Below are 21252 nucleotides of genomic sequence, written 5' to 3'. Positions count from 1 at the left end.
CAGGACTCTGCAGAGATTCCTGTACACCGAGCACCCTCCCAGGTGGCACGTGTTGGCGATTTTCTTCCTCCGGAGGGGCTGCTGTCTTGCCGAAGATATGCAGCTACCACCGGCGGGTGTCAGCCGTGCTGCTTTGCAGAGGCTGCCCGGCTTCTATCAGGACCTACTGAGAGTCTGGAACATGGTTGCCTCAGGCCGGGAATCCCCTCCTCTGGCAGAGGGCGGGGTCCTGGCCGACCCTTGCCCTGTCTCAACGGATGTCAGTGCGGCTCAGGTGTGTGGAACGACTCGGGCTGAGCTGCTCGTCGGGCCCAGGCCCCGCAGCCTTACCCGAGAGACGAATCCACACAACTTGAGCCGTCTTTCATCGACACCCACAATCCCATTCAGGGATGCAGGCAGGAGGTACCTTTATGGGCTGCTGCTCCACACCCTCCACTTCCTAGCATTTGTCCAGCGTCCCGACACGCCATGGCAGTCGGTCTTTCCACCTGGAGGTGAGGGGGGTCCCCAATGGAAGTCCCTTTACAAGGGAGTCCTTCCCATGCACCTTGGGGATCTCGGCTGGAGGGTGCTGCATAAAGCGGTGCCCTGCAATAAGTTCTTTAGTTTGTACACAGATCTCCCAGCCGCGTGTCACTTCTGCGGGCTGGAGGAGACCGTGTACCATATGTACGTGGAGTGTGTGAGGCTGCAGCCCCTTTTCACGTATTTGCGTGGGCTGCTTCTCGCCTTCTGGTTGCATTTCAGTCCCACCCTATTCATACATGGTCATCCAGTAAGGAGGGGGGCACAGAGGGATGAGGATGTCCTTGTCAACTTGCTCCTGGGGCTGGCGAAAATTGCCATCCGTGGCTCCTGGAAAAGGGTGGCAGGAGGTTCTCCCCGGGCGGACTGCCTGGCTATGTTTAGGGGGTATGTTCGTGCCCGGGTGAATATTGAAAAGGAATACGCACAGTCCATGGCGACCGTCGAGATGTTCCGGGACCGTTGGGCTCCGCGGGGTGTAAATGCCATCATTGATGAGGATGGCAATATATTGGTTTAACGTGCATTGTCTGTTTGTAGTGTAGTAAATGTGTTACTCACTGGTTTGTAAATATTGTATAGCACCGACATTTGTAATAAAGAATTTTGTATATAAAAAAAAGGGTCAGACACAGAGTGAATCTCCCTCCGCACTGTCCCATCACACACTCCCAAGGTCAGACACAGAGGGAATCTTCCTCCACACCTTCCCAACACACACTCCCGGGGTCAGACACAGAGTGAATCTCTCTCCACACCATACCATCACACACTCCCGGGGTCAGACACAGAGTGAATCTCTCTCCACACCATACCATCACACACTCCCGGGGTCAGACACAGAGTGATTCTCCCTCCACACCGTCCCATCACACACTCCCAGGGACGGACACAGAGTGAAGCTCCCTCCACACTGTCCCATCACACACTCTTTTGATGTATTATGATCAGACACGGAGAATTAATTAAAATCTAACACCTATGAGAGAAAAAAAAACAGGAGGAGACCATCCCATCACAACTCCCATGGCAGGGGGCAGGACAGCATGGGTTAAATACACAATAAATCATTTTTGTACACTGGACAGCTATTTCAATTCAATAAGGATTGTGCAGAAGTGTGATTTTCACTTCCCTGCTGTCTGGCTGAAGTTGATAGTAGTACTCTTCAGGGAGTTACTCACTTTTTCTGCTGGTAGTTTGTCCTCCGCGTGCAGATCAACGCAATAATCACCACCATGATAATGGTGAAGACGCCCACAGAAATGATGATGATCAGCATAATGTTGCTGTCCAGGCTGGAGGTGGGGCTGCCATGAGGACTGTTGTGACCTGCAGGTAAAATGTCAACCGTCAAGGAGAACCTGCCAGTGGCTGCCAGCTCTCTGTACCCTGGCTCAAACTCACTGCAAAGTTCAGCTCTGGGACAGTCAATGTGTGTGGGGAGAGGCTGGGACAGTGTGTGGGGAGAGACAGTGAATGTGTGTGGGGAGAGACAGTGACAGTGAATGTGTGTGGAGAGAGGCTGGGACAGTGAATGTGTGTGGGGAGAGACAGTGACAGTGAATGTGTGTGGGGAGAGGCTGGGACAGTGAATGTGTGTGGAGAGAGGCTGGGACAGTGTGTGGGGAGAGACAGTGAATGTGTGTGGGGAGAGGCAGCGACAATGAATGTGTGTGGGGAGAGGCTGGGACAGTGTGTGGGGAGAGACAGTGAATGTGTGTGGAGAGAGGCTGGGACAGTGAATGTGTGTGGGGAGAGACAGTGACAGTGAATGTGTGTGGGGAGAGGCTGGGACAGTGAATGTGTGTGGAGAGAGGCTGGGACAGTGTGTGGGGAGAGACAGTGAATGTGTGTGGGGAGAGGCAGCGACAAGGAATGTGTGTGGGGAGAGGCTGGGACAGTGTGTGGGGAGAGACAGTGAATGTGTGTGGGGAGAGGCTGGGACAGTGAATGTGTGTGGGGAGAGGCTGGGACAGTGTGTGGGGAGAGACAGTGACAGTGAATGTGTGTGGGGAGAGACAGTGACAGTGAATGTGTGTGGAGAGAGGCTAGGACAGTGAATGTGTGTGGGGAGAGACAGTGACAGTGGATGTGTGTGGGGAGAGACAGTGACAGTAAATGTGTGCGGGGAGAGGCAGCGACAGTGAATGTGTGTGGGGAGAGGCCACTGCAGGCTGTATGTGGGACAGATGATTCTGTGTGTGAGGGCAGTGAGTGAGGGAGAAGGACCACACAAAGTGTGTGAGGTGGGTAAAGGGGGATGGAGGGAGGAGGAAAGGGAGAGTGGGAGAGGAGAGAGAGAGAGAGCGGGGCACAAACATGCACCATGGAATGTGTGTGTGAGTGAGTGAGTGTAAGTGAGAGATTGAGAGAGAGTGAGGGAGGGAGGGAGAGAGAGACTGTCGGTTTGTCTTGGGGGGATGGGGAGGTGGGTCATGGTCTGTGTGATCAGAATTGGTGACGATGGCCTTTGCAGGGGAAGTAGTGTGGGGACAGAACAGCTGCAGGGACGGCCCGTGGAGAAGTCACTGCTGTACAGACACAAGTTACTGCTCACCGCCGATGGAGTGCCTGGTGTCTGCCCCTGAGTCCATCATTGGAGGGTGCTTTCCAACTTTCCCAGATGATCCAGGTGCTGCAGAAACACAGGAAGATCAGAGCTGGTGTATGGAGCCATGCAGAAACATTCACAGTCACTCACTACTGACTACTCCACCCCTACAGTACACAGGAGGGACACAGGATGGGAGGAATGGAAAGTTTACTCCTTTGATCAATTTGCCCCACACCAATGTTCGTCAGTCTCTCTGTGCTTTTCTCAGCCTGAAGTGATGGCTCCCCACTGCCAAGAGGGTGCTCACATCTCTTCTGTTAAGTGTCTCTGGATCAGCGTGAGGGTGGGAACAAGGAAACGGCTAAATAACTGGTAATTTCATGCCAACGTTTATTCATGTACATTGATTACATCAGTGGGGTCAGAGGAGTTAGCATGACGCAATCACAGCTCGAGACGCCGGAGTTCAGAGTTCAAAGTTCAATTCTACTGTCCTCTGTAAGTAACTTTGTACATACCTTCCGTGTGCATGTGGGTTTCTTTGGGATTTCCGGTTTCCACCCACAGTCCAAAATGTATCGACTAGTTTATAGTTTATTGGCCATTGAAAAGTGTTCAGTGATTAGGCCAAGATTAAATCAGTGGGTGCTGGGCTCGAAAGAAAGAAGGGTTGGGAATCCCATCATCTACCCCTCGGAAAGCACTGAAGGGCAGCAGGGAAACATCAGCGCCCACACTCGGACCAGAGAGCGGCCACGTGGTTAACTTGAGAACGCAGAGAAAGGGAGGACCTTCCCACCGATATGACTCAAAGCATTTCACTGAATGTCACGCAGCTGCGTGAGCAAAGGTCCGCGTGCACAACAACATACCACAACTCACTGAGCACCAACTAGGGGTGCATCAGTCTGGTTCAAAACCCACCCTCTCCTTTAAGTCTGGGTAATAAACCACCCCCAATGTCAGCCTGGGTAACAATACCCCTCCACTGTCAGTCTGGGTAATACCCCTCCACCGTCAGTCTGGGTAAAAATACCCCTCCACTGTCAGTCTGGGTAACAATACCCCCCACTGTCAGCCTGGGTAATACCCCTCCACCGTCAGTCTGGGTAAAAATACCCCTCCACTGTCAGTCTGGGTAAAAATACCCCTCCACTGTCAGTCTGGGTAACAATACCCCCCCCCCACTGTCAGCCTAGGTAATACCCCTCCATTGTCAGTCTGGGTAAAAACACCCCTCCACTGTTAGTCTGGGTAATAACCCCCCCCCGCACTGTCAGTCTGGGTAATAAATCCCCCCCACTGTCAGTCTGCGTATTAAACCCCCACTGTCAGTCTGGGTAATAACCCCCCCCACTGTCAGTCTGGGTAATAACACCCCCCACTGTCAGTCTGGGTAATAAATCCCCCCCCCACAGTCAGTCTGGGTAATAAATCCCCCCACTGTCAGTCTGGGTAATAACCCGCCCCCCCCACCGTCAGTCTGGGTAATAACCCACCCCCCACTGTCAGTCTGGGTAATAACTCCCCCCCCCCGCCCACTATCAGTCTGGGTAATTAATACCCCACTGTCAGTTTGGGTAATACCCCCACTGTCAGTCTGGGTAATAAATTCACCCACTGTCAGTCTGGGTAATATACCCCCCCCTGTCAGTCTGGGTAATATAACCCCCCACTATCAGTCTGGGTAATTAATCCCTCCCCCACTGTCAGTCTGGGTAATAAACCCCCCCCCCCCCACTGTCAGTCTGGGTAATATAACCCCTCACTGTCAGTCTGGGTAAAAAATCCCACTGTCAGTCTGGGTAATAAACAACCCCACTGTCAGTCTGGGTAATAACCCCCCCCCCACTGTCAATCTGGGTAATAAATCCCCTCACTTTCAGTCTGGGTAATAACCCCCCCCCACTGTCAGCCTGGGTAATAAATTAACCCCACACTGTCAGTCTGGGTAATAAAACACCCCCACTATCAGTCTGGGTAATAACCCCCCCACTGTCAGTCTGGGTAATAACCCTCCCACTGTCAGTCTGGGTAATAAACCCCTCATCAACAGTTTGGGTAATAAACCGCCCCCACTGTCAGTCTGCGTAATAAACCCCCCCATCATCAGTCTGGGTAATAAACCCCTCCACTGTCACTCTGGGAAATAAACCCCCCACAGTCAGTCTGGGGAATAAACCACCCCCACTGTCAGTCTGGGTAATAAATCCCCCCCTCCACTGTCAGTCTGCGTAATAACCCCCCCCCCCACTGTCAGTCTGGGTAATAAACCCCCCTCCACTGTCAGTCTGGGTAATATATCGCCTCACTGTCAGTCTGGGTAATACCCCCCCCCCACTGTCAGTCTGGGAAATAACACCCCCCCCCACTGTCAGTCTGGGTAATAACCACACAATCGGGGTTATAACCCCACTGTCAATCGGGATAATAAACCCTCCATTGTCAGTCTGAGTAATAAAACCCGCCACTATCAGTCTGGGGAATAAACCCCACCACCACTATCAGTCTGAGTAATAAACCCCCTCCCACTGTCAGTCTGGGTAATAAACCCCTCATCAACAGTTTGGGTAATAAACCGCCCCCACTGTCAGTCTGCGTAATAACCCCCCATCATCAGTCTGGGTAATAAACCCCTCCACTGTCACTCTAGGAAATAAACCCCCCACAGTCAGTCTGGGGAATAAACCACCCCCCACTGTCAGTCTGGGTAATAAATCCCCCCCCTCCACTGTCAGTCTGCGTAATAACCCCCCCCCACTGTCAGTCTGGGTAATAAACCCCCCTCCACTGTCAGTCTGGGTAATATATCGCCTCACTGTCAGTCTGGGTAATAACCCCCCCCCACTGTCAGTCTGGGAAATAACACCCCCCCCCACTGTCAGTCTGGGTAATAACCACACAATCGGGGTTATAACCCCACTGTCAATCGGGATAATAAACCCTCCATTGTCAGTCTGAGTAATAAAACCCGTCACTGTCAGTCTGGGGAATAAACCCCACCACCACTATCAGTCTGAGTAATAAACCATCCACTATCAGTCCGGGAATAAACCCCACCACCACTATTAGTCTGAGTAATAAACCCCCTCCCACTGTCAGTCTGGGTAATAAACACCCCACTGTCAGTCTGGGTAATAAATTCCCCCCCCCACTGTCAATCTGGGTAATAAATCCCCCCACTGTCAGTCTGGGTAATAACTCCCCCCCCCCGCCCACTATCAGTCTGGGTAATTAATACCCCCACTGTCAGTTTGGGTAATACCCCCACTGTCAGTCTGGGTAATAAATTCACTCACTGTCAGTCTGGGTAATATACCCCCCCGTCAGTCTGGGTAATATAACCCCCCACTAACAGTCTGGGTAATTAATCCCTCCCCCACTGTCAGTCTGGGTAATAAACCCCCCCCCCACTGTCAGTCTGGGTAATATAACCCCCCACTGTCAGTCTGGGTAAAAAATCCCACTGTCAGTCTGGGTAATATAACCCCTCACTGTCAGTCTGGGTAATAAATCCCACCACTGTCAGTCTGGGTAATAACTCCCCCCCCCTGCCCACTATCAGTCTGGGTAATTAATACCCCCACTGTCAGTTTGGGTAATACCCCCACTGTCAGTCTGGGTAATAAATTCACCCACTGTCAGTCTGGGTAATATACCCCCCCCCTGTCAGTCTGGGTAATATAACCCCCCACTATCAGTCTGGGTAATTAATCCCTCCCCCACTGTCAGTCTGGGTAATAAACCCCCCCCCCCCACTGTCAGTCTGGGTAATATAACCCCTCACTGTCAGTCTGGGTAAAAAATCCCACTGTCAGTCTGGGTAATATAACCCCTCACTGTCAGTCTGGGTAATAAACAACCCCACTGTCAGTCTGGGTAATAACCCCCCCCCCACTGTCAATCTGGGTAATAACCCCCCCCCCACTGTCAATCTGGGTAATAAATCCCCTCACTTTCAGTCTGGGTAATAACACCCCCCCCACTGTCAGCCTGGGTAATAAATTAACCCCACACTGTCAGTCTGGGTAATAAAACACCCCCACTATCAGTCTGGGTAATAACCCCCCCACTGTCAGTCTGGGTAATAACCCTCCCACTGTCAGTCTGGGTAATAAACCCCTCATCAACAGTTTGGGTAATAAACCGCCCCCACTGTCAGTCTGCGTAATAAACCCCCCCATCATCAGTCTGGGTAATAAACCCCTCCACTGTCACTCTGGGAAATAAACCCCCCACAGTCAGTCTGGGGAATAAACCACCCCCCACTGTCAGTCTGGGTAATAAATCCCCCCCTCCACTGTCAGTCTGCGTAATAACCCCCCCCCACTGTCAGTCTGGGTAATAAACCCCCCTCCACTGTCAGTCTGGGTAATATATCGCCTCACTGTCAGTCTGGGTAATACCCCCCCCCCACTGTCAGTCTGGGTAATAAATCCCCCCCCTCCACTGTCAGTCTGCGTAATAACCCCCCTCCACTGTCAGTCTGGGTAATATATCGCCTCACTGTCAGTCTGGGTAATAACCCCCCCCCCACTGTCAGTCTGGGAAATAACACCCCCCCCCACTGTCAGTCTGGGTAATAACCACACAATCGGGTTATAACCCCACTGTCAATCGGGATAATAAACCCTCCATTGTCAGTCTGAGTAATAAAACCCGTCACTGTCAGTCTGGGGAATAAACCCCAACACCACTATCAGTCTGAGTAATAAACCATCCACTATCAGTCCGGGGAATAAACCCCACCACCACTATTAGTCTGAGTAATAAACCCCCTCCCACTGTCAGTCTGGGTAATAAACACCCCACTGTCAGTCTGGGTAATAAATTCCCCCCCCCACTGTCAATCTGGGTAATAAATCCCCCCACTGTCAGTCTGGGTAATAACTCCCCCCCGCCCACTATCAGTCTGGGTAATTAATACCCCCACTGTCAGTTTGGGTAATACCCCCACTGTCAGTCTGGGTAATAAATTCACTCACTGTCAGTCTGGGTAATATACCCCCCCGTCAGTCTGGGTAATATAACCCCCCACTAACAGTCTGGGTAATTAATCCCTCCCCACTGTCAGTCTGGGTAATAAACCCCCCCCCCCACTGTCAGTCTGGGTAATATAACCCCCACTGTCAGTCTGGGTAAAAAATCCCACTGTCAGTCTGGGTAATATAACCCCTCACTGTCAGTCTGGGTAATAAATCCCACCACTGTCAGTCTGGGTAATAACCCCCCCACTGTCAGTCTGGGTAATAAATCCCCCCCCCACAGTCAGTCTGGGTAATAAATCCCCCACTGTCAGTCTGGGTAATAAACATCCCCACTGTCAGTCTGGGTAATAACGGAACTGTCAGTCTGGGTAATAAACCCCCCTCCACTGTCAGTCTGGGTAATAACCCCCCCCACTGTCAGACTGGGAAATAACACCCCCCACCCACTGTCAGTCTGGGTAATAACCACACAGTCAATCGGGGTAATAACCCCACTGTCAATCGGGATAATAAACCCTCCATTGTCAGTCTGGGTAATAAAACCCGCCACTATCAGTCTGGGAATAAACCCCACCACCACTATCAGTCTGAGTAATAAACCCCCTCCCACTGTCAGTCTGGGTAATAAACCCCTCATCAACAGTTTGGGTAATAAACCGCCCCCACTGTCAGTCTGCGTAATAAACCCGCCCATCATCAGTCTGGGTAATAAACCCCTCCACTGTCACTCTGGGAAATAAACCCCCCACAGTCAGTCTGGGGAATAAACCACCCCCCACTGTCAGTCTGGGTAATAAACCCCCCCCCATCGTCAGTCTGGGTAATAAATCCCCCCACTGTCAGTCTGGGGAATAAACACCCCCCACTGTCAGTCTGGGTAATAACCCCCCCACTGTCAGTCTGGGTAATAAATCCCCCCCCACAGTCAGTCTGGGTAATAAATCCCCCACTGTCAGTCTGGGTAATAAACATCCCCACTGTCAGTCTGGGTAATAACGGAACTGTCAGTCTGGGTAATAAACCCCCCTCCACTGTCAGTCTCGGTAATAACCCCCCCCACTGTCAGACTGGGAAATAACACCCCCCCACCCACTGTCAGTCTGGGTAATAACCACACAGTCAATCGGGGTAATAACCCCACTGTCAATCGGGATAATAAACCCTCCATTGTCAGTCTGGGTAATAAAACCCGCCACTATCAGTCTGGGGAATAAACCCCACCACCACTATCAGTCTGAGTAATAAACCCCCTCCCACTGTCAGTCTGGGTAATAAACCCCTCATCAACAGTTTGGGTAATAAACCGCCCCCACTGTCAGTCTGCGTAATAAACCCGCCCATCATCAGTCTGGGTAATAAACCCCTCCACTGTCACTCTGGGAAATAAACCCCCCACAGTCAGTCTGGGGAATAAACCACCCCCCACTGTCAGTCTGGGTAATAAACCCCCCCCCATCGTCAGTCTGGGTAATAAATCCCCCCACTGTCAGTCTGGGAATAAACACCCCCCACTGTCAGTCTGGGTAATAAACCCCACCCCCACTATCAGTCTGGGTAATAAACCCCCCCATTGTCAGTCTGGGTAATAACCCCCCCCCCCACTCTCAGTTTGCGTAATAAATTCCCTCACTGTCAGTCTGGTAATAAACCCTCCCCACTGTCAGTCTGGGTAATATAACCCCCCACTGTTGGTCTGGGTAATAAACCCTCCCACTGTCAGTCTAGGTAATAAACTCCCCCACTGTTGGTCTGGGTAATAAACCCCCCCCACTGTCAGTCTGGGTAATAAATCCCCCCCACTGTCAGTCTGGGTAATAAATCCGCCCCCCCCACAGTCAGACTGGGAAATAAATCCCCCCACTCTCAGTCTGGGTAATTAATCCCTCCCCACTGTCAGTCTAGGTAATAAACCACCCCCACTGTCAGTCTGGGTAATAAATCCCCCCCCTCCACTGTCAGTCTGGGTAATTAATCCCTCCCCCACTGTCAGTCTGGGTAATAAACACCCCACTGTCAGTCTGGGTAATAAACATCCTCCCACTGTCAGTCTGGGTAATAAACCCCCCATCAACAGTTTGGGTAATAAACCGCCCCCACTGTCAGTCTGCATAATAACCCCACTGTCAGTCTGCGTAATAAACCCCCGCCCCCCATCGTCAGTCTGGGTAATAAATCCCCCCACTGTCAGTCTGGGGAATAAACACCCCCCACTGTAAGTCTGAGTAAAATAACCCCCCACTGTCAGTCTGGTTAATATAACCCCCCACTGTCAGTCTGGGTAATAAATCCCACCACTGTCAGTCTGGGTAATAAACACCCCACTGTCAGTCTGGGTAATAAACATCCTCCCACTGTCAGTCTGGGTAATAAACCCCCCCATTGTCAGTCTGGGTAATAACCCCCCCCCCACTCTCAGTTCGCGTAATAAATTCCCTCACTGTCAGTCTGGGTAATAAACCCTCCCCACTGTCAGTCTGGGTAATATAACCCCCCACTGTTGGTCTGGGTAATAAACCCTCCCACTGTCAGTCTAGGTAATAAACTCCCCCACTGTTGGTCTGGGTAATAAACCCCCCCCACTGTCAGTCTGGGTAATAAATCCGCCCCCCCCACAGTCAGACTGGGAAATAATCCCCCCACTCTCAGTCTGGGTAATTAATCCCTCCCCCACTGTCAGTCTAGGTAATAAACCACCCCCCACTGTCAGTCTGGGTAATAAATCCCCCCCCTCCACTGTCAGTCTGGGTAATTAATCCCTCCCCCACTATCAGTCTGGGTAATAAACACCCACTGTCAGTCTGGGTAATAAACATCCTCCCACTGTCAGTCTGGGTAATAAACCCCCCATCAACAGTTTGGGTAATAAACCGCCCCCACTGTCAGTCTGCATAATAACCCCACTGTCAGTCTGCGTAATAAACCCCCCCCTCCATCGTCAGTCTGGGTAATAAATCCCCCCACTGTCAGTCTGGGGAATAAACACCCCCCACTGTAAGTCTGAGTAAAATAACCCCCCACTGTCAGTCTGGTTAATATAACCCCCCACTGTCAGTCTGGGTAATAAATCCCACCACTGTCAGTCTGGGTAATAAACACCCCACTGTCAGTCTGGGTAATAAACATCCTCCCACTGTCAGTCTGGGTAATAAACCCCCATCAACAGTTTGGGTAATAAACCGCTCCCACTGTCAGTCTGCATAATAACCCCACTGTCAGTCTGCGTAATAAACCCCCCCCCCCATCGTCAGTCTGGGTAATAAATCCCCCCACTGTCAGTCTGGGGAATAAACACCCCCCACTGTAAGTCTGAGTAAAATAACCCCCCACTGTCAGTCTGGTTAAAAAATCCCACTGTCAGTCTGGGTAATATAACCCCCCACTGTCAGTCTGGGTAATAAATCCCACCACTGTCAGTCTGGATAATAAACCCCCACTGTCAGTCTGGGTAACAAACACCCCCACTGTCAGTCTGGGTAATAAACCCACCCCCCTCCCACTATCAGTCTGGGTAATAAACCCCCTCACTGTCAGCCTGGGTAATACCCCCCCCCCACTGTCAGTCTGGGTAATAAATCCCCTCACTGTCAGTCTGGGTATTAAAACCCCCCACTGTCAGTCGGGGTAATAACCGCACTGTCAGTCTGGGTAATAATCCCCCCACTGTCAGTCTGGGTAATAACCCCCCCCCCACTGTCAGTCTGGGAAATAACACCCGCCCCTACTGTCAGTCTGGGTAATAACCACACAATCGGGGTAATAACCCCACTATCAATCGGGATAATAAACCCTCCATTGTCAGTCTGAGTAATAAAACCCGTCACTATCAGTCTGAGTAATAAACGATCCACTGTCAGTCCGGGGAATAAACCCCACCACCACTATTAGTCAGAGTAATAAACCCCCTCCCACTGTCAGCCTGGGTAATAAACACCCCACTGTCAGTCTAGGTAATAAACACCCCACTGTCAGTCTGGGTAATAAACATCCTCCCACTGTCAGTCTGGGTAATAAACCCCCCATCAACAGTTTGGGTAATAAACCGCCCCCACTGTCAGTCTGCATAATAACCCCACTGTCAGTCTGCGTAATAAACCCCCCCCCATCGTCAGTCTGGGTAATAAATCCCCCCTCTGTCAGTCTGGGGAATAAACACCCCCACTGTCAGACTGGGAAATAACACCCCCCCCACTGTCAGTCTGGGTAATAAATTCACCCACTGTCAGTCTGGGTAATATACCCCCCCCGTCAGTCTGGGTAATATAACCCCCCACTATCAGTCTGGGTAATTAATCCCTCCCCCACTGTCAGTCTGGGTAATAAACCCCCCCCCCACTGTCAGTCTGGGTAATATAACCCCTCACTGTCAGTCTGGGTAATATAACCCCTCACTGTCAGTCTGGGTAATAAACCCCCACTGTCAGTCTGGGTAACAAACACCCCCACTGTCAGTCTGGGTAATAACCCCCCCCACTGTCAGTCTAGGTAATAACCCTCCCACTGTCAGTCTGGGTAATAAATCCCCCCCCCACAGTCAGTCTGGGTAATAAATCCCCCCACTGTCAGTCTGGGTAATAAACCACCCCCCACTGTCAGTCTGGGTAATAAATCCCCCCAATGTCAGTCTGGGTATTAAACATCCCCACTGTCAGTCTGGGTAATAAATCCCCCCCACTGTCAGTCTGGGTAATAAACCCCCCTCCACTGTCAGTCTGGGTAATAACCCCCCCCACTGTCAGACTGGAAATAACACCCCCCCCACTGTCAGTCTGGGTAATAACCGTACAGTCAATCGGGGTAATAACCCCACTGTCAATGGGGATAATAACCCTCCATTGTCAGTCAGGGTAATAAAACCCGCCACTGTCAGTCTGGGGAATAAACCCCACCACCACTATCAGTCTGAGTAATAAACCATCCACTGTCAGTCCGGGGAATAAACCCCACCACCACTATCAGTCTGAGTAATAAACCCCCTCCCACTGTCAGTCTGGGTAATAAACACCCCACTGTCAGTCTGCGTAATAAACCCCCCCCCATCGTCAGTCTGGGTAATAAATCCCCCCACTGTCAGTCTGGGGGATAAACACCCCCCACTGTCAGTCTGGGTAATAAACCCCACCCCCACTATCAGTCTGGGTAATAAACCCCCCCATTGTCAGTCTGGGTAATAACCACCCCCCACTGTCAGTTTGCGTAATAAATTCCCTCACTGTCAGTCTGGGTAATAAACCCTCCCCACTGTCAGTCTGGGTAATATAACCCCCACTGTTGGTCTGGGTAATAAACCCCTCCCACTGTCAGTCTGGGTAATAACCCCCCCCCCACTGTCAGTCTGGGTAATAAATCCCCCCCCCCACAGTCAGACTGGGAAATAAATCCCACTGTCAGTCTGGGTAATAAATCACCCCACTCTCAGTCTGGGTAAGTAATCCTCCCCCACTGTCAGTCTGGGTAATAAACCACCCCCCACTGTCAGTCTGGGTAATAAATCCCCCCCCCTCCACTGTCAGCCTGCGTAATAACCCCCACCCCCCACTGTCAGTCTGGGAAATAACCCCCTCCCACTGTCAGTCTGCGTAATAAACACACTGTCAATCGGGGTAATAAACCCCACTGTCAATCCGGATAATAAACCCTCCATTGTCAGTCTGGGTAATAAAACCCGCCACTATCAGTCTGGGGAATAAACCCCACCACCACTATCAGTCTGAGTAATAAACCATCCACTATCAGTCCGGGGAATAAACCCCACCACCACTATCAGTCTGAGTAATAAACCCCCTCCCACTGTCAGTCTGGGTAATAAACACCCCATTGTCAGTCTGGGTAATAAACCTCCTCCCACTGTCAGTCTGGGTAATAAACACCCCACTGTCAGTCTGGGTAATAAACATCCTCCCACTGTCAGTCTGGGTAATAAATCCCCCATCAACAGTTTGGGTAATAAACCACCCCCACTGTCAGTCTGCGTAATAAACCCCCCCCCATCGTCAGTCTGGGTAATAAATCCCCCCACTGTCAGTCTGGGGAATAAACACCCCCACTGTCAGTCTGGGTAATAAACCCCACCCCCACTATCAGTCTGGGTAATAACACCCCCCCACTGTCAGTTTGGGTAATAAATTCCCTCACTGTCAGTCTGGGTAATAAACCCCCACTGTCAGTCTGGGTAATATACCCCCCCTCACTGTCAGTCTGGGTAATAAACTCACCCACTGTCAGTCTGGGTAATTAATACCCCCACTGTCAGTCTGGGTAATAACCCCCCTGCCACTGTCAGTCTGGGTAATTAATATCCCCACTGTCAGTCTGGGTAATACCTCCACTGTCAGTCTGGGTAATAAATTCCCCCCCCCACTGTCAGTCTGGGTAATAAATCCCCCCACTGTCAGTCTGGGTAATAACTCCCCCCCCGCCCACTATCAGTCTGGGTAATTAATACCCCCACTGTCAGTTTGGGTAATACCCCCACTGTCAGTCTGGGTAATAAATTCACCCACTGTCAGTCTGGGTATTAATACCCCCACTGTCAGTCTGCGTAATAAATCCCTGCCCCCACTGTCAGTCTGGGTAATATACCCCCCCCTGTCAGTCTGGGTAATATAACCCCCCACTATCAGTCTGGGTAATTAATCCCTCCCCCACTGTCAGTCTGGGTAATAAACCCCCCCCCACTGTCAGTCTGGGTAATATAACCCCCCACTGTCAGTCTGGGTAAAAAATCCCACTGTCAGTCTGGGTAATATAACCCCCCACTGTCAGTCTGGGTAATAAATCCCACCACTGTCAGTCTGGGTAATAAACACCCCCCTGTCAGTCTGGGTAATAACCCCCCCCCACTGTCAATCTGGGTAATAAATCCCCTCACTGTCAGTCTGGGTAATAAACCCCCTCACTGTCAGCCTGGGTAATAAATTAACCCCACACTGTCAGTCTGGGTAATAAAACACCCCCACTGTCAGTCTGGGTAATAACCCCCCCCACTGTCAGTACTGTCAGTCGTGGGTAATAAATCCCCCCCCACAGTCAGTCTGGGTAATAATCCCCCCACTGTCAGTCTGGGTAATAACCCGCCCCCCCCCACCGACAGTCTGGGTAATAAACCACCCCCCACTGTCAGTCTGGGTAATAAATCCCCCCACTGTCAGTCTGGGTAATAAACACCCCCACTGTCAGTCTGGGTAATAACCCCCCCCCCCACTGTCAGTCTGGGTAATAAATCCCCTCACTGTCAGTCTGGGTAATAAAACCCCCACTGTCAGTCTGGTAATAACCGCACTGTCCAGTCTGGGTAATAAATCCCCCCCACTGTCAGTCTGGGTAATAACCCCCCCCCCACTGTCAGTCTGGGTAATATATCGCCTTACTGTCAGTCTGGGTAATAACCCCCCCACTGTCAGACTGGGAAATAACACCCCCCCCACTGTCAGTCTGGTAATAACCATACAGTCAATTGGGGTAATAACCCCACTGTCAATCGGGATAATAAATCCTCCATTGTCAGTCTGGGTAATAAAACCCGCCACTGTCAGTCTGGGAATAAACCCCACCACCACTATCAGTCTGAGTAATAAACCCATCCACTGTCAGTCCGGGAATAAACCCCACCACCACTATCAGTCTGAGTAATAAACCCCCCTCCCACTGTCAGTCTGGGTAATAAACACCCACTGTCAGTCTGGGTAATAAATCCCCCCCCACTGTCAATCTGGGTAATAAATCCCCCACTGTCAGTCTGGGTAATAACTACCCCCCCGCCCACTATCAGTCTGGGTAATTAATACCCCCACTGTCAGTTTGGGTAATACCCCCACTGTTAGTCTGGGTAATATAACCCCCCACTATCAGTCTGGATAATAAATCCCACCACTGTCAGTCTGGGTAATAAACCCCCACTGTCAGTCTGGGTAATAACCCCCCCCACTGTCAATCTGGGTAATAAATCCCCTCACTTTCAGTCTGGGTAATAACCCCCCCCCACTGTCAGCCTAGGTAATAAATTAACCCACACTGTCAGTCTGGGTAATAAAACACCCCCACTGTCAGTCTGGGTAATAAATCACCCCCCCACAGTCAGTCTGGGTAATAAATCCCCCCACTGTCAGTCTGGGTAATAAATCCCCCCACTGTCAGTCTGGGTAATAAACATCCCACTGTCAGTCTGGGTAATAATGGCACTGTCAGTCTGGGTAATAAATCCCCCCCACTGTCAGTCTGGGTAATAAACCCCCTCCACTGTCAGTCTGGGTAATAACCCCCCCCCCCACTGTCAGACTGGGAAATAACACCCCCCCCACTGTCAGTCTGGGTAATAACCGCACAGTCAATCGGGGTAATAACCCCACTGTCAATCGGGATAATAACCCTCCATTGTCAGTCTGGGTAATAAAACCCGCCACTATCAGTCTGGGAATAAACCCCACCACCACTATCAGTCTGAGTAATAAACCCCCTCCCACTGTCAGTCTGGGTAATAAACCCCTCATCAACAGTTTGGGTAATAAACGCCCCACTGCCAGTCTGCGTAATAAACCCCCCCATCATCAGTCTGGATAATAAACCACCCCCCACTGTCAGTCTGGGTAATAAATCCCCCCCCTCCACTGTCAGTCTGCGTAATAACCCCCCCCCCCACTGTCAGTCTCGGAAATAACCCCCTCCCACTGTCAGTCTGGGTAATAAACACCCATTGTCAGTCTGGGTAATAAACCTCCTCCCACTGTCAGTCTGGGTAATAAACACCCCACTGTCAGTCTGGGTAATAAACATCCTCCCACTGTCAGTCTGGGTAATAAATTCGCCCCCCCACTGTCAGTCTGGGTAATAAATCCCCCCACTGTCAGTCTGGGTAATAACTCCCCCCCCCGTCCACTATCAGTCTGGGTAATTAATACCCCCACTGTCAGTTTGGGTAATACCCCCACTGTCAGTCTGGGTAATAAATTCACCCACTGTCAGTCTGGGTAATTAATACCCCCACTGTCAGTCTGCGTAATAAATCCCTGCCCCCACTGTCAGTCTGGGTAATATACCCCCCCCCTGTCAGTATGGGTAATATAACCCCCCACTATCAGTCTGGGTAATTAATCCCTCCCCACTGTCAGTCTGGTAATAAACCCCCCCCACTGTCAGTCTGGGTAATAAATCCCACTGTCAGTCTGGGTAATAAACTCCCACTGTCAGTCTGGGTAATAAACACCCCCACTGTCAGTCTGGGTAATAACCCCCCCCACTGTCAATCTGGGTAATAAATCCCCTCACTTTCAGTCTGGGTAACAAACCCCCCCACTGTCAGTCTGGGTAATAAACCCACCCCCCTCCCACTATCAGTCTGGGTAATAAACCCCCTCACTGTCAGCCTGGCGAATAACCCCCCCCACTGTCAGCCTGGGTAATAAATCCCCCCCTCCACTCTGTCAGTCTGCGTAATAACCCCCCCCCCCACTGTCAGTCTGGGAAATAACCCCCTCCCATGTCAGTCTGGGTAATAAACACCCCATTGTCAGTCTGGGTAATAAACCTCCTCCCACTGTCAGTCTGGGTAATAAACACCCCACTGTCAGTCTGGGTAATAAACATCCTCCCACTGTCAGTCTGGGTAATAAATTCGCCCCCCCCACTGTCAGTCTGGGTAATAAATCCCCCCACTGTCAGTCTGGGTAATAACTCCCCCCCCGTCCACTATCAGTCTGGGTAATTAATACCCCCACTGTCAGTTTGGGTAATACCCCCACTGTCAGTCTGGGTAATAAATTCACCCACTGTCAGTCTGGGTAATTAATACCCCCAAAGTCAGTCTGCGTAATAAATCCCTGCCCCCACTGTCAGTCTGGGTAATATACCCCCCCTGTCAGTATGGGTAATATAACCCCCCACTATCAGTCTGGGTAATTAATCCCCCCCCCACTGTCAGCCTGGGTAATAAATTAACCCCACACTGTCAGTCTGGGTAATAAAACAGCCCCACTGTCAGTCTGGGTAATAACCCCCCCCCACTGTCAGTCTGGGTAATAAATCCCCCCCCCACAGTCAGTCTGGGTAATAAATCCCCCCACTGTCAGTCTGGGTAATAACCCGCCCCCCCCCACCGACAGTCTGGGTAATAAACCACCCCCCACTGTCAGTCTGGGTAATAAATCCCCCCACTGTCAGTCTGGGTAATAAACACCCCCACTGTCAGTCTGGGTAATACCCCCCCCCCCCACTGTCAGTCTGGGTAATAAATCCCCTCACTGTCAGTCTGGGTAGTAAAACCCCCCACTGTCAGTCGGGGTAATAACCGCACTGTCAGTCTGGGTAATAAATCCCCCCACTGTCAGTCTGGGTAATAAACCCCCCTCCACTGTCAGTCTGGGTAATATATCGCCTCACTGTCAGTCTGGGTAATAACCCCCCCCACTGTCAGTCTGGGAAATAACACCCCCCCCCACTGTCAGTCTGGGTAATAACCAATCGGGGTAATAACCCCACTGTCAATCGGGATAATAAACCCTCCATTGTCAGTCTGAGTAATAAAACCCGTCACTATCAGTCTGAGTAATAAACCATCCACTGTCAGTCCGGGGAATAAACCCCACCACCACTATCAGTCTGAGTAATAAACCCCCTCCCACTGTCAGCCTGGGTAATAAACATCCCACTGTCAGTCTGGGTAATAAACACCCCACTGTCAGTCTGGGTAATAAACATCCTCCCACTGTCAGTCTGGGTAATAAACCCCCCATCAACAGTTTGGGTAATAAACCGCCCCCACTGTCAGTCTGCATAATAACCCCACTGTCAGTCTGCCTAATAAACCCCCCCCCCATCGTCAGTCTGGGTAATAAATCCCCCCACTGTCAGTCTGGGGAATAAACACCCCCCACTGTCAGTCTGGGTAATATATCGCCTTACTGTCAGTCTGGGTAATAACCCCCCCCACTGTCAGACTGGGAAATAACACCCCCCCACTGTCAGTCTGGGTAATAACCGTACAGTCAATCGGGGTAATAACCCCACTGTCAATCGGGATAATAAATCCTCCATTGTCAGTCTGGGTAATAAAACCCGCCACTGTCAGTCTGGGGAATAAACCCCACCACCACTATCAGTCTGAGTAATAAACCATCCACTGTCAGTCCGGGGAATAAACCCCACCACCACTATCAGTCTGAGTAATAAACCCCCTCCCACTATCAGTCTGGGTAATAAACACCCCACTGTCAGTCTGGGTAATAAACCTCCTCCCACTGTCAGTCTGAGTAAAAAACACCCCACTGTCAGTCTGGGTAATAAACCCCCCATCAACAGTTTGGGTAATAAACCGCCCCCACTGTCAGTCTGCATAATAACCCCACTGTCAGTCTGCGTAATAAACCCCCCATCAACAGTTTGGGCAATAAACCGCCCCCACTGTCAGTCTGCATAATAACCCCACTGTCAGTCTGGGTAATATAACCCCCCACTGTTGGTCTGGGTAATAAACCCTCCCACTGTCAGTCTAGGTAATTAAACCCTCCCCCACTGTCAGTCTGGGTAATAAACCCCACCCCCACTGTCAGTCTGGGTAATATAACCCCCCACTGTCAGTCTGGGTAATAAATCCAACTGTCAGTCTGGGTAATATACACCCCCCCGTCAGTCTGGGTAATACAACCCCCCACTGTCAATCTGGGTAATAAATCCCACTGTCAGTCTGGGTAATAAACCCCCACTGTCAGTCTGGGTAATAAACACCCCCACTGTCAGTCTGGGTAATTAATCCCTCCCCCACTGTCAGCCTGGGTAATAAATACCCCCACTGTCAGTCTGGGGAATACAACCCCCCACTGTCAATCTGGGTAATAAATCCCACTGTCAGTCTGGGTAATATAACCCCCCACTGTCAGTCTGGGTAATAAATCCCACCACTGTCAGTCTGGGTAATAAACCCCCACTGTCAGTCTGGGTAATAAACACCCCCACTGTCAGTCTGGGTAATAAACCCCCCCTCCCACTGTCAGTCTGGATAATAAACACCCACTGTCAGTCTGGGTAATAAATACCCCCCCTGCCAATTTGGGTAATAACCCCCCCCCACTGTCAGTCTGGGTAATAAACCCCCCCACTGTCAGTCTGGGTAATAAACCCACCGCCCACTATCAGTCTGGGTAATAAACTCCCTCACTGTCAGTTTAGGTAATAAACCCCTCCCCACTGTCAGCCTGGGTAATAACCCCCCCCCCCCACTGTCAGCCTGGGTAATAAATTCCCCCTGCACTGTCAATCTGGGTAATAAACACCCCCACCATCAGTCTGGGTAATAAACCACCCCCCACTGTCAGTTTGGGTAATAACCCCCCCACTGTCAGTCTGGGTAATAAATCCCCTCACTGTCAGTCTGGGTAATAAACCCCCCCACTGTCAGTCTGGGTAATAAACCCCCTCACTGTCAGTCTGGGTAATAAAGCACCCCCCCCCCCACTATCAGTCTGGGAAATAACCCCTCCCCCACTGTCAGTCTGGGTAATAACCGCACTGTCAGTCTGGGTAATAAATCCCCCCCCCCACTGTCAGTCTGGGTAATAAACCCCCCTCCACTGTCAGTTTGGGTAATATAACTCCTCACTGTCAGTCTGCGTAATAACCCCCCCCCCCCCACTGTCAGTCTGAGAAATAACCCCCTCCCACTGTCAGTCTGGGTAATAAACCCCCCCACTATCAGTCTGGGTAATAAACCCACCGCCCACTATCAGTCTGGGTAATAAACCCCCTCACTGCCAGTCAAGGTAATAAACCCCTCCCCACTGTCAGTCTGGGTAATAACGGCACTGTCAGTCTGGGTAATAAATCCCCCCCACTGTCAGTCTGGGTAATAAACCCCCCTCCACTGTCAGTCTGCGTAATAACAGCCCCCCGACTGTCAGTCTGGGCAATAAACACACTGTCAATCGGGGTAATAACCCCACTGTCAATCGGGTTAATAAATCCTCCATTGTCAGTCTGGGTAATAAAACCCGCCCGCCACTGTCAGTCTGGGGAATAAACCCGACCACCACTATCAGTCTGGGTAATAAATCCCCCCCCCACAGTCAGTCTGGGTAATAAATCCCCCCACTGTCAGTCTGGGTAATAAATCCCCCCACTGTCAGTCTGGGTAATAAATCCCCCCCCTCCTCTGTCAGCCTGGGTAATAAATCCCCCCCTCCACTATCAGCCTGG

At 51.1% G+C, this 21252-nt stretch overlaps 1 protein-coding gene across 3 annotated transcripts in view; it reads right to left on the bottom strand.

Moving 5' to 3' along the window:
* LOC140211906 (neogenin-like) overlaps positions 1-21252 on the bottom strand; it is a 343448-nt gene that overhangs the window by 17511 nt on the left and 304685 nt on the right. For all 3 annotated transcript variants that reach the window (XM_072282103.1, XM_072282104.1, XM_072282105.1), the window contains 2 exons: positions 3089-3166; positions 1713-1860 (listed from right to left, as the gene is read on the bottom strand). In XM_072282103.1, the coding sequence (XP_072138204.1) occupies positions 1713-1860; positions 3089-3166 (226 nt within the window). The remainder of the gene's footprint in view (positions 1-1712; positions 1861-3088; positions 3167-21252) is intronic.

The sequence above is a fragment of the Mobula birostris genome, chromosome 18 (assembly GCF_030028105.1).
Source record: "Mobula birostris isolate sMobBir1 chromosome 18, sMobBir1.hap1, whole genome shotgun sequence".
Classification (NCBI taxonomy): domain Eukaryota; kingdom Metazoa; phylum Chordata; class Chondrichthyes; order Myliobatiformes; family Myliobatidae; genus Mobula; species Mobula birostris.
This window is presented reverse-complemented; position numbering and strand designations above follow the sequence as displayed.